At 55.6% G+C, this 17,743-nt stretch overlaps 1 protein-coding gene across 1 annotated transcript in view; it reads right to left on the bottom strand.

Annotated features, from left to right (window-relative positions):
• The window catches only part of GFRA2 (GDNF family receptor alpha 2), a 123,717-nt gene extending 106,079 nt beyond the window's left edge, over positions 1-17,638 (bottom strand). The window contains exons 1-3 of the mRNA XM_004707576.2: positions 16,937-17,638; positions 11,472-11,786; positions 3,523-3,606 (exon numbers count right to left, since the gene is read on the bottom strand). Of these exons, the coding sequence (XP_004707633.1) occupies positions 3,523-3,606; positions 11,472-11,786; positions 16,937-16,976 (439 nt within the window). The 5' untranslated portion in view covers positions 16,977-17,638. The remainder of the gene's footprint in view (positions 1-3,522; positions 3,607-11,471; positions 11,787-16,936) is intronic.
• Between the last annotated feature and the right edge of the window lie 105 nt (positions 17,639-17,743).

Genomic DNA, 17,743 nt, shown 5'->3' with positions numbered 1-17,743 from the left:
CACGCACACACACGCACACACGCACACACACACACACACACACACACACGCACACAGCCCTGCTGTGCAGCGGCACCTCTTCTTCATTGCTCTCCACTCAGGTGCACACCCTGCTGTCTCCACATCACCCTTCCCTCAGCCACCGCTGCCTGAAAAGATCCCCTTTTGGTCCCCAGAAGCCTTTCTCTCTTCTCTCTGCCCTCCCCCGTCCTCTCCACCTCCCCAGATCTGACCCAATGGTCACGGAGTCACAGAGCCTGGGTGGAAGGGACTTTCAACTTTAGCTCCTCCAGCCCCTTAGAAGGCATCCCCCGGGGAGAGAATGACTGGCTGCATAAAGCCTAGTACAGACCCTGCCACAGAGCAGGCCGTCTGCATACATCCCTTCCCCGTGAAATCTCTTTATCAATGTTCGTGTAGGTATCACACTCCCACTCTACATATACAGGCATTATCGCTCAACGAGGTCACAGTGAGTCCCAAGATTCACACACCCATGCGCCTCCAAGGGACTGAGCCAGATTCAAACCCAGGCCCATCTGGCTTAAGACCTTCCAGGTTGCCTCCATGCTAGACCTTAACTTGAGGACAAACCTCAGTTCTTCTCCATGAAATAACTCTTCTCACCTGTAAGACTGGTGCAGAGCATTTGAATACCTCCAACATCACTGTCCCCAAAGGCGGGGGTGGGGGGGGGGGACACACCAAACTCCTCTTCTCCTGGACTTGAACTCAGGGCTACTTGGACACAGGAATTCCAGCGCCAGTGTCAGAACCCAGGCCTTTGAGTGGGATCGGACAGAAAGAAGACCCGCCCTTCCTTGGGGGTCTCTGGACGTTAGAGGGTTTCAGAGGAATCCTGGCAGCTTCCTTTACCCGCATAATCCTACTGGGACATCCAAAAACCCCAAGACAGAGTAAAACCAAGAGTTCAAAAAAGAACACCCATTCCACGGAGGCCCCAACAGCAGGTCCCAGATTCTCAGACAGTTGATGGAAAGAGATGTTGGCAAAGGAGCCCCCAGGATACAACAGCGTCCCTCTCCAAGTCCCTGGTGAGGCATAGGCTAAGAGGAGGGCCACCCAGAGTTCTTGCCCCACACTTGTGAGTTCTCCACCAAAGCACAGAGAAGGGACACTCATATGCCCAGCAGGGTGTGTGGCTGTGGGGAAAGGCTGCCCATCTCATTCCAGACAATCCTACAGAATGGTGGCTTTAGGAACGTTGTAAAACTAGACCATCAGCACAGGGTCTTGGATCCTGAAGCCAGGATGTCCCTGTCAGTATACCACAGGTGATTTCTATATGCCCACATCTGATCCCTTAGCCCATAGGCCAGGGGGCGGGAGGTAGAGGGTGCTGTGTCCTTAGCTCCAAGCTAGTTAAGCAGCGTCTTCTCCCCAACCTAGTATGTTGCACAGTTTTATCATTGTCTAATGAGAAGGAAGTCGGGAAGCATTGGGCAAAGCAGCAGAGCGACTTGCCCAGCGTCCCACAGCTGATTTGCAGCAGAGTCTGCAGGACAACCCTGGTCTCGCAGGTCTAGCCTCCTGTCTGCCATACCCCCTCCCTTGACCCGCTTGGTTGCCTGATGGTGGGGCCACCAGGTGGGGGCAGTTGGACCACACCTCGATAAGCACCACAATCTCTCCCTATAGGCCTATCAGCAGCACCCCACTAGGACTGCTCTGGGTGGACCAGTCATCAGGGGTTTCTCATTGGGAGCTGACATGCAGCCCAGAGGCTCCCTCTCCCAGTGGACAGTGTCCAGGAGCACAAGGACGGAGGGCGGCGTGGGGCGCAGTTATCTCTGGGCTTCGGGTAACAGCGCTGTTCAGTGAGCTTCAGGCTGAGTAATTTCCTCATTTGTCTTGTCAACATCCTTGTCCCGCAGAGTGTCAAGTCCATTAAGTAAAGATTTTCTGCTAGCAAGACACTTAAATGTGACTCCAGGAAGCAGCAGGGGCCTGGCCTAAGGTGAGGGCCTGTGATCTCGAATGGTCAGAAGACAGGGCAAACGTTATTTATTTACTAAAGGTAAGCCCAGCAGCACCTGCCCGGGCATTCATTCCCAGCTGATAGCAACACTATTGTTGGGTAGCAAATGGGTGCATCCAGGTCCACCAAAGCATCCACATGCCAACGATGTTCTGAAACGACATCTCAGACCCAGGACACTGAGTCAAAAGGAGTGGAACACGGTGGGTTTCTATACAGGACCTGTCAGAAAATCTGAGCATGGAGGATCAGGTATCTGTACTAGATGGGACTTCAGTCTGTCTGCTGCCTTGTCCAGCCCCAGAAGGTGGACAAGACTTACAGACAGAGTCATGATGGGAGCCTGTTTCTGAACCTCTTGGAGGGGTAGGATGGGAAGGGGCCAGGGCAGACGCTTCACCATATCATTCACCCCCACAACCCCCTCACCACCACCAAGACCCAAAGGCCTGTCCAGATGACTACCGTCTGTCCATGGGTCCAAGATTTCTCCCACTGGGGCAGACACTCTGATCCCACCTCAATCCCGGAGGGCATGCACCTTCAGCATGGGCAACGTCAGCCTCAAGAGAGCAGGAATTGGTTCTCAGGTGGGCATAAAAAGGGTAAAGGATGGGGGGGACCAGACCCCAACTAAAAACATGTGAAACTGTTCACTACAAAGGAGTAAGTAAGCATATGTAAGTCTGCGCTTACCATGCTAGTTGGGTAACCCAACCCAGGCGAAGCCCCTCCCTGTACCCTAAGCAGGAAGTGGCTATCCTCAGCCCACAGATAGCTCCCAGCAGCCCAAAGGAACAAAGCCACAGAGGAAAATCCCCAAAGCGCACTTCTTCCTTTCCACGGAGTGTGGCAGGCAGACCCAGAGCTCTACCTGGATCCTCCTCGTGTCCCAGAGCAGGCCAGGTGCCGAGAGGGACTCCCTCCCAGCTCTCCCTCAGAGTGATGGAGACTAGAACCCTCAGGAGAGGAAGAAGGCTGGGAGGGGAAACCCAGGGCCCAGTGAACTAACAGGCGAATGTCACCAACCCCAGCTAATGACTCTGCATGGCTTATAATACGCCGACTCATTTTTCCCTCACACCGATCCAACGAGGTAGGTGCCACTAGTCTCTCCTGCCTCGTAACTAAGGAGCGTGAGGAGCAGGGAAGTGAAGAACTGGACCAATGAATGTAGAAAGGCTCCCAAGCAGAAGAGCCAGGGGACCAGAGAGAAGCACGCAGCAGGGCAAGATGGGCGACACATCAGATTTCAGACTCAAGAACCTCCTACATGACAGGCATCATGCTGCCTCGTTTCCATAAATGCTCGATGCCACACAGCACCGGGAGAGGTCCGTGTCATGGTCTCACTGCACAGATCTGCCTCAGAAACCTGGAAGACTGGTAGTCAAAGTAAAGCCAGAGGAAGTCCGCAGGGCCCAAGCCCAAGCCCACGCCCAGAGCTCTAGCTGCCACCTGGACGAGAGGCGAGCCTCGGGGGCTCCGGGCTGACAGGTGAGGTCACACCACACCACACCTACCTGAGAAGATTGAGGCAAGCCTGAAGATGTCTGAGAGGCGGGAGGTGACCGGCTCATACGGTGAGGCTTCGTAAAACTCCTCACCTGAAAGAGAGAACCGGCATTAGACACTGGCCCGAAGCCCGTCAGAACAGTATGAACACCTGTCCACGGCACCCTGGGGCCACAAAGCAAAGCGACTGGTGGGAACTTCCACTTCTGGGCCCCGTGCTGTAAAAGGCAGCGGTAGGTGGGGAAGCCTGTCCCCAAGTGGAACGTGCTATACAAGTTAAGAGAGACTTAGCTAACATTCCATATGGGAAGGAAGGTTTTGTTTGTTTGTTTCTCTACAACTAGAGGAGGGGTTCCCCCAGAACAGGTTACCACCAACCCAGTTTGTATGATGGAATTCCCTGCCTGGCCAGCCCCTTCTCCGGACTTCCTGGTACTCAGGAAAGAAGGCACAGGAGAGGAAGAACAATGAGACCCCGTGGGTGGCCAGGTGCAACACACAAGATGGGTGCCTGAAGAGCCCTCCAAAGTAACCTGGCACGAATTCCTCATTCTGTAGGGCAGAGATCAGGGGAGCTCGCAGAGGTAGAGCCGCCTGCCTGAGATGGCACAGCTGTTTGCGGGGGAGCCCCTGACTCTGGCATATACGCTCTCCTACCCCACCCCACCCCACTTTCTCTGCCCAGGCCACCTGTCTCACTGCCACCAACCCCATCCCAGCCCCTGGGAACCTTCTCGGACAGCAGAGAACTGCCCCCGTGAGTTTCTGAGAGGGAGTCCAAGACTGTCCAATCTTCACAGGAGTGGAAAGCCTCATCTCTCTCCCACAGCGTGGCTGGTGATTTTGAACGGCCCATCTTGCAGTGAGCAACCCGACCGGCCACACCACCCAGCCGCTGAAGGAGGCAGTGTAGCCTCTGTTTCGCTTTCAGTCACGTCACCAGGTGCATCTGCCCTGAGAGGTGCATCTGCTGCCTGAGAGGCCTGCTCCCCAGCTCCTGTCTGCCCGGCCCCTCCTCCCACAAGCCTCCTCTGTCCTCCGCACGTGCCTGCAGCTTATCAGACCTTCTTCTCCTGACTTGGGGGTACCTTGGACGCTCAGGAAAGGCAAAGGCAAGTGAATGACAGGAGATGAATAGTACAGCAGGCTGCCCTGGAGACCCACCACCACCACCACCACCACCACCACTTCATAGGGAATCCTGCTCCCTCTGCCAAGACCGCAACACAGCAGGAAATATCCTCTGGAGACGATGCCGTGAGGAGAAATCAATGGATAATCACTTAGACTGTGCCTGTGTGCTGAGGAGGTGGGGGAGACAGGTATGACCCACAGCCTCACACATTGATCTTCCATCTCCTCAGAGCTCAGCGTCTACGAACCAGCAGACTGCTGGGGTGTACCTGCGGGAAGAGGAGTGGCCGTGCACCCTCCTGTGAGAGGCTCCTTCAGCCAGGCCCTTGGGATCACCAGGGTCTGCCACTTGAGATGTCCTCTGTTGCGTCCCACATCAAGGAGTGTCTGCCTGCCCGGCATTCTCCCCGAAAAAGGGCCAGGCCCCAGAGGGCAGTGAGCGCGTGCTTGCCCCCGTGGAGAAATGGCTTCTGCCCCTTCCTTACAGAGCACTCTTTGTGCTCCCAATGGCCAGCACAGCAGGCACCCGGCTAGCATTTGCCCATTCAAATGCTACTCACTCGTTAAAGCCAGTCTCCACCCCCACCTTCTCCCTGGGGCTTTGGGGGCCACCACAGGCTGAACAATCTCCTCGATGATGGCACTTATACACTCGGGAGCAATTCCTTCAGGGGTGGGTGGTTACCATCAATGACCGTCTGTTGGGGCTGAGTGTACTTGTCTGTGCAAATGCATTGCCTTAGGGAGCCACGGTGACAATGGAAATAACGCTATACCCCTCTGTGAGCTATACTAGCATTCCATATGCTACTGAAAGCACTATTGAAAATCTGTTAGACATATCACTTCATTGAATCCTCAAATGCTCAGTGTCCTAGGTTCGACTCTTTTCTGTTCTTTCATTTTATTTTTTAGATTTATTGTTAGTTGGGAGTTAATACGTAGATCATACCATCCCACAGTTCAATCACGTCAAGCAGTGTTGTACACTTGCTACCACAATCAGATTTCAAACGTTCGTTTCCTTTCTGGACTCCTTGGCATCGGCTCCCTTTTACCTCCCCCCGCCCCACCCCTACTGCCCCCACCCTGCCCCCAAACCCTTGTGTTACTTGCTCTCTCTGTAGGTTCATCAGTCCTGAGCTGCAGACACCACAAAACAGAGCAGCACATCACACAGCTTCAAGAGGGTGACCTCCAATGACATAGCACCTCTGAGGGACACCTGATGCCAGTTGTACTGGTAAGGGACTGAGACACTAGAGAATCTGCCCACGGCCACACAGCTGTTAAGTGGGTCAGTCCGAATTTAAACCCGGACCACCGCAGCTCAGAGTCCAAATGCTTAACCACAAGACTACTATCTCCAAAATATACAAAGTGTTACTGGGCTGAAGCTGCTCTTAGACACTGTTGGTGTTGAGCTTCTCCCGGGTCAAGCCTTCTCCTGCCTAGGAGCGTGTGTCCTTCCAGCCTGCATCTAGTGTCTCACTACACGTGGGAACAGGGAGGGCCGCATGGTTGACGTCACTAAAGGGAGTCCGGCAAACTGTGGCCCCAGAGCCACATGCGGCTCTTTTGCTTCGTACCTGTGGCTCTGAAGTAAAATTGAAAAAAGTTTAAAGGATATTATTCAGATCACGGTGCTTTCATTGTAAAAATAAATTTATGGCTGTTGGGTATTTTTTAAATTGTTGTGAGGGACCGAATTGAGTGCCTCTTCCATCTCAAAAGTTTGCCTATCCCCGGACTAACGGTTCTGGGAAGGTAAAGCTCACTTCCAAGGCCCTTTTGGCAAACCCATCCTCTCTAAGTCAACACACATCAACCCCGCCTGCAGCAAGCTTCACCAGTGGGAAATCTTGAAGTCAAGGCCACTCGGGAGGCCCAGCAGCCAAGATGACGCCAGATCCGGGATGTCCAATTCCAAGGGCACCCCCCTAGGAAGGACTTGTGGGAGGGGCCTAGGCTCCTGGTGTTCACAGGAGCAGGCTAGTCCTGAATGTCGGTGTCACCAAGCAATAGGTCTCTAATACCCCGCGCAGCAGAGAGCGACAGCCACATTGCGTAAATCCTGCTGCTGGTGGTGGTGGCAATGACATGGGAGGAAGACAAACCCTAGGCCATAAGGTCTTCCTCGGGTCAGTGAAAAGGTATCTGGATAAGGAGTTGGGGAAGCCTGGGTTTCACCCTGGATTTGGCCACCAGCTGGCTGTGTGGGCCTAGACACACCACTCCACCTCCCTGCACCTTCCGCCTCTCCATCAAACAAGAGGACTGGGACCAAATGATCCCTGGCACGTTGGCAGTTTGTCACATCTTCTGAGGCCACACTTCTGCCACAACCCACTCCTTCCAACCCAGGGCCACCCACCAGCCCTTTCACACATGCTGAGCAGCTCCAAGTGGGGACCAGGAATCTAGCCTTAGAGACAGCACGTGGAGGAATGCCCAACAGGGACTTGCCTATCAGCAGAGGACAAGAAAAGACCAAGAGTCGGAAGAAAAATCCAAAGCTGCGCCAACCTCTCTTCTCAACAACCCTTCCTCTCCCCTCTGCACCAAGCCCGGAGCCAGGCTATGAAGTGTGAATAAAGAATAGGAAGGGAGTCCTGGCAGCCATCCCTCCCCCATGAAGGACACTGCTCAACCCTGACGGTGGATAATTAATTCTTAGCTAGACCCTGGCACTAACAGGAGCGTTACTTCTGTCCAAAGGCCCCCTGGTTCCCCCTCCTCAGCTCTGGGAATGAACTACCTCTGGACCCCAAGACCTGGTCAGAGAGGGTTACAGGATCTCCCAGACAAAGAGGCAAGCTTCTGGGGAAGGGGAAAGACAGGTGGTCTGCTTTTCTAATGGGGGGCCTAGGAGAAATGTCTCCCAGCCTGTAAGCTGGCCTGCGTGTTGGCTGCATCTCTTCATTCATAGTAGATACTTAGCAGGGGGGTGGACTAAATAAAGGAATGAATCCTCTCCAGCCAGGCATCCCCTAGACCAGTGGTTCTCAACCTTCCTCATGCCACGACCCTTTAGTACAGTTCCTTATGCTGTGGTGACGCCCCCAACCACAAAATTATCTTCGTTGCTACTTCATCACTGTCATTTTGCTACTGTTATGAATCAGGCAACCCCTGAGAAAGGGTCATTCAACCCCCAAAGGGGTTGCGACCCACAGGTTGAAAACCGCTGCCCTAGACACGAGGTTGAAACCAAACCAAGAGCTCATTGTCACGGAGTCAGTTCCAATCCATCATAATCCCATGGGCTACAGATAAAACCACTCCACGGCCTCTTCAGATCCTGAGGTCTTTAGGAGAAGAGCATCAGGCTTGGTAAAGTTGGCAAAAAAAGAAGAAGGAAGATCCTGGATGAAACGGACACCATGACTTAAGGATGGGCTCAGTGGCCTCAGCCAAAGGAATGGTGGTAGGATGCAGGAGGACTGGGCAGTGTTTCCGTCGGCTACGCATTGGTTCACCACGAGTCAGAACTGACTTGACGGCCGCTCCCGACAACGTCCATCTTTACAGCAGCGGATCTCGAAGACTCTTCCACGGAGCCATTGGGTGGTCTGACAGCCAACTTGTAGAGGAGTAGAGTCAAGTGCAAGTGCCACCTGGGACCTTCCTGGATTGAACGCGCTGTGAAACCGATGGAGCGGTGTACAGCCCAAGTGCTGAGGTGTCGTGCTGCTCGTGACTGTAGGATCATCTCAGTCCTGAACGGCGCTCCGAGGCAAGGATACAGGAGGGAGCCACTGAGCTGTGTTTGGGGTAAAAAGCCCAGCCTCCCCACCCAGCTTTGCAAGCTGGTATTGGCTGGGAGCAAATCCACCCAACCTGTTGCCCATGCTCCTTTGGGCGGCTAGAAAAACAAGCACAACTCAGCTCACCTGAGCCAGGAGCCTTCATTGTTAGCACAACAGAGTCAGGCGCTCAGGGAGGGCAGCACCAGGTCTCGTGTAGAATAGGACAGTATTTCCCTCTAGGGAACTGGAGCGACTAGAAATGGGAGAAGTGGCCGCCTGACCCGTGAAGAATTACTACAGTGTGAATGGCGGTAAGGTTATTAGCAGATGTACTTCCTATCCCTAATACTCAGACCGTATTTGAGCCATCTTGGCCCCCAATCAGAGATCCCTCTCTCCTGCCGCCAGGCCTGCAGTACCCTCTCAGTGGGCTCCTTCCTTGCCAGCACCACGAGGAAATGCTGCTCCTCTGACCTAAAGCCCATCTCTCCCCATGCCCTAGGTCCACTCTTTCCTGGTCCCAAAGGTACTGTTCCACAGAATAGTCCCCTTTCTCCTCCACCTGAAAATCTCCATCTCTCCTGTCCCTCCTTCAGAATGTAAATGGCTCCAGCCACTCCTATCTTTAAGAATATATAAGTCACCCCTCGTTATTGTCCCCTCTTTGTGCCATGGTTCTAGGAGTTGTCCGGACTCTTCACTCCCGATTCCCTGGTTCCTCAGCCAGGCTTCTACTGCCGTCGGTCACCTGTGAAGCTCTCCCCAAGGGCAGTGAGGGCACGTCCCCTGCTTCAGTCCATCTCCTGCTTGACCTGGACGTGCTCCATGCTGTGGACATGCTTTCCTGCCAAGGATCCGCTCACCCCTGTCCTCCGACCTCTCTCCAGTGCCGGCTCCCTCCGTCATCCTTGCAGGCCTCCTGCCTCCATCATCCCTCCAAAGTCGGGTGATCCTCAGGGTCCTGTCTACTCTCCTCCCCCTCCTGACGTCACCCACTCCTCCGTTGACTCCAGGCACCATCTGCATGGGGATTTCACCTCCGAAAACTCCGTCATCGCCAGTCCATGTTCCTCACCTGGATTCCAGACTTGCATGTCTAATTGGCTGCAGGGCACATACCCCCCCAAAAAACTCCTCACCTTCCCTCCGTTCCCTCAGTCTCTTCTTGTGAAATGGTACTATCACCCACCAAAGACAGAGCATAGGGTGCCCTCTCTGAGGTCACTTTGAGGACCCGTTGGTGCCGCCTCGTAAATAGCTCGTTGATCCAGCTTCTCCTCTGCCCACCCCTGTTCTGCTCGGCCGCAATCACTGCAGAGGTGGTCTCCAGACAGTTCCTCTGACAGGCCTGCTCCACTGGAATGGGATCGTTCCTTCCGAAGCACAGGTCTGATCATCCCACATCTGAGGTGGTCACATCCGAACCTCTTGCTTTAACTTTCAAGGCTCCCTACTGTCAACCACATACTGTGCCCCGTTCCCCGCTTCTCCTCACTCCATCGCCACTTCCAGTCCCACCCTCTACTCATATTGAGTTTCTTCCTGTTGTGTGAACAGGGTTGACTCTCTCTCATCCAAGGCTTGGCCAGGCTAGTCCCTCTACCTCACACAGCTTGGAGATCACCTCTTCGGAGAAGGCTTCTTGAACTTCCCAAGGAAGGGTGCCATGGCCCTCCGTTGGGTTCCCAAAGCACCCCGTGGCTTCTCCATGACAGCACACACACCACTGAACTACAGAAGCCTCTTACTTATCTGCATCCCCGGGCAAAGGCGCCGCATAGCTTGTTCTCCGCCGTTCCCACAACGCCTCGAGGTAAATTCTCAGTGACTATTAGTTGAATTAATAAATATGCACCTTTGCAGAAAGCTGCAGATGACAATCAAAGCCCCAACCCCATTTGAAGGATCCCCTGTGTGGATTAAGCCTCTGGTGAACCCCCTCTGACGATGGCCCCGAGATGGGAAAGGTCTTGTTACCAGACAGAGCACGCCGTAGGGTGAATCACTGGGGTTGAAGTTAGACCAAAAGGGGGTTATACCTTGTCATTGAGCTCCCTCCTGCTCCAATGTCGAATTGCTCCAGTTTTTCATATTTTCTGCTTTGTTCTCGACTGAGGTTTTTCTTGGTTTCATTCTGTCCTCTTGGTGTGGCCATCTGTTTGTATTTTGCCCTGACTGTGTATGATTTTCTCTATAGGAAACCTATACGCACAACTACTGGACTGATCGGTCCAAAGGGTTGTGGCAGGGGAAACTGGTAGGAAATGCAGAGCCAATAGTATGAGGGAGAAGAAATGTCCCAGAATTTATGCTGGTGACGACTGCACAGCTTTTATGAATATGATTGAACTATTAAAACATGTAACATTTGAGTTGTATGTCAGTGAAATTATTAAAAATAAACTAAGTTTATGTTTTTTAATAAATACATGCGCTCTCGGTGAGGAAGGAAGTAGATAGTGTGGGGGTGTCACTAGGGGAGGGATTGACAGGATTCTGCCTTGGGCTGTGGAGGCAGGTGCATCAGGAGACGTGGGGCTTGTTGTCCACACGCAACTCAAAGGCCTGCAGCAGCCAAGGAATCTGAATGCTGTCTGAAAGGAGGCAAGAGCAGGAGGAACAGGCGCAGGACAGCCAGCCCCTTGCCTGGGCTCTGAGGGCAGCCCTGTGCAGCGTGATTTGCACACACATGAGCTGCCCCATCTCTCGTCCCTGTTCTCACTTCCCCCTGGCCTGGTTACTCCTGCCCCACCCTCTGCCACTGTCCCACTGCACCTTTGCTGTCCTTCCTCTTCCCCAGCCCCTACTTATTTCCCCATTTCTCTAGCCGCCCACCCTCCTCATCCCGCCACCTGGCCCTCTCCGACGTTCTCGCTGCCCCTCTGCCTCTTTGTCCTCCTTGGCCTTCTATGACCATGGTGGCTACCCTCCATCAGGTGGCTACACCTCATGAGTCTGGGAGCTCCTGGTGGTAGAGAGCTGACTACTTCATTGCATCCCATGGCCACGTCCAGCCTCGGAACCTCTGGCCCACCTCGGTCTGCCTCCCCCTCTGAGGTCCCACGCAGACTTACCCTCGGTCAGCCCCAGGTGGATGCTCCAGTAGATCTGCAAGCACTGCACCTCCTTCTTCATGCCCCGCTTGCAGCGGCAGTCATACAGTGGACTCTCCTGCAGGACCTCCAGGGCTGCCTGGCACTCCTTGTTGGCCAGCATGGTGTTGCGGTCCCGGCCTGCCAGGCACTGCCGCAGTGTACGGTAGCGGGAGCTGCAGTTGGATTCAGCTGCGCACAGCTCATTGGCCCGGACACAGTCCACTGGGGGGCGCCAGCCGTGGAGCTCGGGGCCCTGCAGGGAGGAAGGGCTGGCCAAAGAGCGGAGTGTCTCGTCTGGGTAGTGGGGAGGGAAGACAAGCATGAATGAGGGCCGCCACGATCTCTGACCCAAGATACAGGCCTGGGGGCTTGGACCCTCCTGGGAACTTCACACCCCTTTGATGCCAAGGCACACCAAGGCCAACCGCGCATTGGCTCCCCTACCACAGGGCAGACCAGAGGAAAGGCAGTCGGTGAAAGGAACCCGAGATAACAATACCCTTTCCCAAACCCAAAGGAGGACTCAAGCTGTCATTCATCTTGGTTCTAGTACTTCCGCTCCATTGCTCCTTGGCGCTGGCTCTGGGCCTATGAGCACAGTGCGATAAAGCCAGCCAGACTATGGGCTCGGCCTTCACGGGAAAGCACAGAGAGCCTAAGACGCCAAGTCCAAAGAAGATTCCACTGCCTCCGCAGAGAAGCCAGGGGCTGCAGGACTTGCAAGGGAGGGCAAAGGAACAGGACTCGAGGGAATTCTCCCTTTAATACTACCCAGCCCTCCCATAAACCTCAGTTCCAGCCAGAGGCTGGAACACAGCATGCTCAGCCTTGGAACCAGCAGAAAATCATATAACTTTCATAGCCTGGCAGGGCCTCAGAGACCATACAGTCCAGTCCCCGAGGAAACCCAGGCCCAGAGATGGAACTGGCGCTGCGAGGTCATACAAGAGCCCCATGGACGCTTGGCTTCCAGCGAACCCTGGGAAAGGCAGAGCGAGGCCCATGATCTGAGGCATGCCAAGCCCGGTAGGCATCTCCCGATGCTTTGCCCGGGGCTTGCACACCTGGGCGTCCAACTCCACCTCACAGATCTGAACATAGCCTTCCTCTCTCTACACTGCTCCTTTACCTTGTCCCTGTCCCCTGCTTTGCTCTCACTTCTGATCCCCCGCCAGGCCTGTCCACCCACCATGGCCTCTTCTGGTTGAATGCCTTTGCTTTCTCTACCTCCCCTCCTCCTCTCTCTCCTCCGCTTTCTGCTCCCACTGAAAAGCCCTCTCCCCTGTCTCTCCTCTTTCCCCTTCCTTCCAAAGAGCCAGATAATAAACCAACCACCATGGGGAAAGCGCTTCCCTGCTTCAGCCCCTTCCCTCAGACACTCCGCCCCATTTCTCCAAATGGACAAGGACTGATGACCTCACCCTGCTCACCCATTGCCCCCAGAGGGTCCAAACCCACGGGGTTGTGGGGGGCCCGAAGGGAGGGGACTGGGGAAGAAGAAACAGAGGTGAAAGGGCAGGGAGAAGCCCACTTGGTCCTTCCAGGGTCAAGTTCCCAAATGGTTTCATGATTATGCAGACCTCCCCATCCTGGTTTCCCTGCCTTCTCCCACAGTCCCAACTCCTGCCCCTGGACAAGCCCAAGCAGAGACCGGTAGCCTCATCTGGCTTTCCTGAGGCCCAGGGCTTCCACCACTCTATCCACCCTCAAATATGAGATCCTCCAAGGCCAGAGTCCCCTCCTTAGAAGACCGCAGAAGGCACCCCAGCTTCTTCATTCCCTACCCAGAGCCACCACTTCTCATCCATTGCCCCAAGGGGCCCACCCCCACCCCCACCCCACCGCCAGCTCAGGGGAAGCTACCGCAGGGAGACAGCGACACCTACAGGCTGAGCGCAGGGCAGTGAGACTCATTCTAGAGAGAGCCACCATGGGAAAAAGCAAGGGGGGGGGGCGGGCCAAGGGACTAGGGAGGCATACACCACGAAGAGACAGGAGAGCCGGCAGGAGTGGGTCTGTGGTGGAGGAAGCTGCAAGGGTCAAAGCAAAGGATGAAACGTTGTCTTCTCCCCCTGAGCAGGCCTTGTCCCAGAAGAGGAAGAGGTGAAAGACAGAACCAGAGAAGAATCAGCAGCGCTGCGGAGGCACTGGGGGTGGGGCGCCTGGCCCCGCCCTGGCTGGAGAAGTGTCCTCCTGCACAAGCAGAGACTAGCATCTTTATCTCCGGCCTTCAGCAGATTCTTCGGTCCCAAGGCATAAAGCGGCTGCATCTGGGGCACCCAGGAGCAGCTGACACCGGTTCACCTGCACCTGCTGCCACTACTCAGTCTGCTGGAGCCTCCCAAACAGCCCTGCTCCATCCCTCACCAACAAGGCCCTCAGAAGCTACTCTGACCACGACTGAGCCTGAGGCTGGGAAAGCAGGTCTAGCATCCTCCCAGCAAGCTTAAAGGTCAGGACATTCGCCTCAAGGGATGAAGGCCACACAAACACTGTCTGGCATCAGGTGGGGCCCAGAGCCCCAAGGGACGATCTTTACCGATTGCTAGGCTCTCTTAAGAAAAGCGAGGGCTCCCGCAGTCTGTCAGTGGGGAGGGGGAGGAGGGCCACCTGACCATGGGAGCAGATCTGCAGGGGACCAGTGCACCCTTGTACCAAACTGTCCAGCCCCTAGAGCCAACCAAGACCAGTCGGAGGATGGACTCATTGCCACCTGGAGAGGTTCACCAGGAATTCTACGAAAGTAGAGGTCACAAGGATGCTTCCAAGTTCTAGATCAGGAGACAACTTGGACCCCCCCCCCCAAAGAAGACACATGGGGGAACAGCTTCTACAGACACGGGACCCAGTGACTACACAGAGCTGCAACTGCCTCTCCTGTGTCAAATGTCCCCACCAAAGCTGGAAGGCAAAAAAAAATGCAGGTTGTCCCCTATTTTGCTCCCATCCCCCACCTCATTCTCTCCCTGGGTCCTTCATAACTGGAGCTGGGGGTGGCTGGGCAGGAAAGGCCTCTCCCCAGGGGCACATTGAGAACCTCTGCTTCTGGGAAAGCACTTCCCCTTCTCCCAGCCAAAGTCACACCTCTGCAGTTCCAAAAAAGCCTCTTCCCCAAGTGGATTTCCAGTTGGTTCCCAAATAAGGGCTCCCTGCCAAGAAAGAGGCCCTGGGATGGAAGTTTCCCTAATGTCAATCTATTCTTTCCCCTCTCCTGCCCTAAGCCCTGGCCTTCAGCAGCGGGTGGGCGCCCAGTGGCTGCCTTACACTGGGCTTTGGGAAGTGGCTTCTCCCACAGAAGGAGAACGAAGGGAAGGCCTGTGGTCACAGGGGAACACTGCTCCCACCCACTTCTCTCACCCTCAGCCCCTGTGGTCTCGGACAGTGTGTCTTTGTCTTTACCCCCAAAGCAGACACCAGAAAGGCTCTCTCTCTCTGGCTCTCTCTCTCTCTCTCTCTCCTCTCTCTCTCTCTCTCTCTCTCTCTCTCTCTCTCTCTCTCTCTCACACACACACACACACACACACACACACACACACACACACACACACACACACACACACACCACTGCTGTGCATGAGACCCAGCAGTGGGGTCAATTCCTCAGGCCTCTGCAGCTGAGAAACCACAATCTTGGCCCTGTAAGTGACCAAAAGGCCCAGGCTTCCCACCACTCAACCCACTCTGCACCTCGGAAGGCTCACCCACTTAGGAGCCCTGCCTGCCCAGGGTTCTAGGCAGCTCAGCTGCCAGCCACCTTGCTGCTCTGCTTGAAATAAAATTGTCTTTTCACCGTGGTTGTGATCCTTCTTGGCCCCAGAAAGCTGGGTTTTCAAACCAGCATCGGGAGAATAGGTCAGCTCTGGTAATTGCCCCTGCAGATTGAAAGTCCACTTTCCAGAGGGTTGCTGGGGAGGGTTTCAAGACCACTGAGAGCCTGGAGCACCAGCCCAGATTTCTCCCTCAGCCCCTCCCATCCAGGAGGAAAACTACTTCTGGCTCCAGGAGACTGAATGGTGCAGACCACACCCCAAAGCAGGGCCCTACCCCATGGGGTAGAGGGGGGGGGCGGGGCGGGGATAAATGTTCACTTCACTGGGGAGAGAGGATTGGCATCAACACTGAATTAAAATCCGAATCCTGACCCTGGAGCACTTAGAACAGCTCCGGGGACCTTCCGACACCCTCCTGGAGGAGGCAGGAGGGAAATGGTGCACTGGGAGGCCAGCCTGGCTGATGACTGCCCAGCGCAGCACCTACCCGGAGCGGATGTGCTACAACGTCCACACAGAGAACACACACAGACACCCAGTCGTGGCACCGATCCCTCTGTAGCACCGTCCCTGGCAGCAAGCAGCCTCGCCTGGGACTTCTGCACACCACCTTGCAAACACCTCTTTTTCCTCTCCTCCACCTCAAGAATGCTCTCTCTAGCCCCCTGTTTCCCAAATCACTGAGATTTCACGCGGCATCAAAGGAAAGGGGATTTGGGAATTCCAGATGGGAAAGAAGCTGTCCAGGTTTAAGGGGTACTCAAGGCAGCCTGAGGAGAGGGGGGTTGACAAAGCGAGTGGGGGTCTTTTGTCCACATCGGTATTCCTCCCTCTCAACCTCATCTTCCTCGCCTACGGAAGCAAACTTTGGCCTTCCTCGCTGCCCTTCCCTGCGGGAAGAAGAGGCCAGAGAAGGCAGTCTACTCGCCACCCCGTACTCCCACCTGCCAGTCGGGCTGGAGTCTGGGAGGCAGAGAGGGGAAGGTGGGGAAGAAACTTGAAGAGTGTTGGAGGGAGTGGAGCCGCGGGGACGAGCTCTGCGCAGCTGGGGAGAGGGGTGCATTTGCCAGCGGTTGATTGGCAGTGAGAGAACGCCTGCCAGCGCACCCCGCACAGACGTCCAACCGGGATCTTGGGGCAAAATTCGCGTCCAGGATCACAGCCGGATCGACTCAAGGAGCCGACGGGAAAGATGGGAGTGACGTGATTCTCAGTCCCTCCACTCAGCTGCTCCCGTGCCTCTCGTCGAGATCCAGAGTTGGATCCCCCGCCCCTTAAGTTGTCGCAATTTAAACCCATTATATCAAAGGAAATCAGTGCTATCATTTCGTGTGAAGGTGTGCGGGAGTGTGCGCGCGCGCGCGTGTGCGTGAGTGTGCGCAGGGATGATTGGGGTATCTCAAGTCTCCGTCCCAATCCCCCCCACCCACCCACCCCGCATAAGCAGGCAGTCACCGCCCCTGCCATCCCGCCCGCGTCCTCGCAGCCCTAGCTCCTCGGGGTTCAGCATCGCCGGGGTCCGCGGCTGCAGGGGACCTGGCTCCAGCCCGCGCCCTAGCCCGCTGCCCGCTCCCTTCCCGCGTCCCCGGCTTCTCGCCGGCGCTGGAGCGCGCTGCCCACTCTGCCCCCTGGGCTCAGGCGGGCACGCTGCCCCGGCCACCCGCAGGCACTCACCTAAAAAGAAGAAGAAGCCGAAGACGTTTGCCAAGATCATGTTAAATAAATCCCACGGTGCTTCTCCTTTTCCTTCTCCCTCGGATTAAAAATGAGTAAGGACCACAAGAATACTAATAGCCAAGCGGGGATAGTCAGCCCCGAATCCAATGCGGAGATCCCAGGCAGTCCACCGGGCGAAGATCCGGAGTCCTTCGGTTCTCGCCTCGGGCTGGAGGGAGTGGGGTGGAAAGAGGGCGGTGGGCTGCCTCTCGGCGCCCCACTTCCCGGCTAACAGAAACGGTGTGCGTGTACGATGTGTGTGTGGTCGGTGCACGCCAGCAGCTCCGTCCTGAGCGCAGACCTCCGCTCCGCTCGTCCCGGAAGGCGCGAGTCCCCGCGGGTCCGATTCCCCTGCGCTCCCCGGGAGGGGTGGGGGCGGTGGGGCAGAGGCGACGTGCGAGTGAAGGGCTGAAAGCGGAGGCACGGGCGGAGGTCAGAATAAACGGCAAAGAAAAAAAAAAAGAAAGAAAGAAAGAAATCCACCAACGAGTGCTTGAGCCAAGAAACAATCCGGCGGACGTTTGGTGGACGAGCCACGGAAGTCGCTTCTTTCGCACGGGGCCGTAGGAAAAATGGATTTTTTTTACAAGGTCTTCTCGCTCGAACCCTTGCTCGCCTCACTTTGCTTCCAATGGAATTCCAGCCCCCGGCGGTCTCGGCGCGCGCGTCTTCCTCGCTCCTCTCCCTCGCTCTCCTCTCTGCGATCTTTCGCTCTCGCTCTCGCTCTCCCTCGCTCCCTCGCTCGCTCGCCCGCCCTCCCACTTC

Source organism: Echinops telfairi, unplaced genomic scaffold (assembly GCF_000313985.2).
Source record: "Echinops telfairi isolate 266 unplaced genomic scaffold, ASM31398v2 ScPeMD7_9;HRSCAF=40, whole genome shotgun sequence".
Taxonomy (NCBI): domain Eukaryota; kingdom Metazoa; phylum Chordata; class Mammalia; order Afrosoricida; family Tenrecidae; genus Echinops; species Echinops telfairi.
This window is presented reverse-complemented; position numbering and strand designations above follow the sequence as displayed.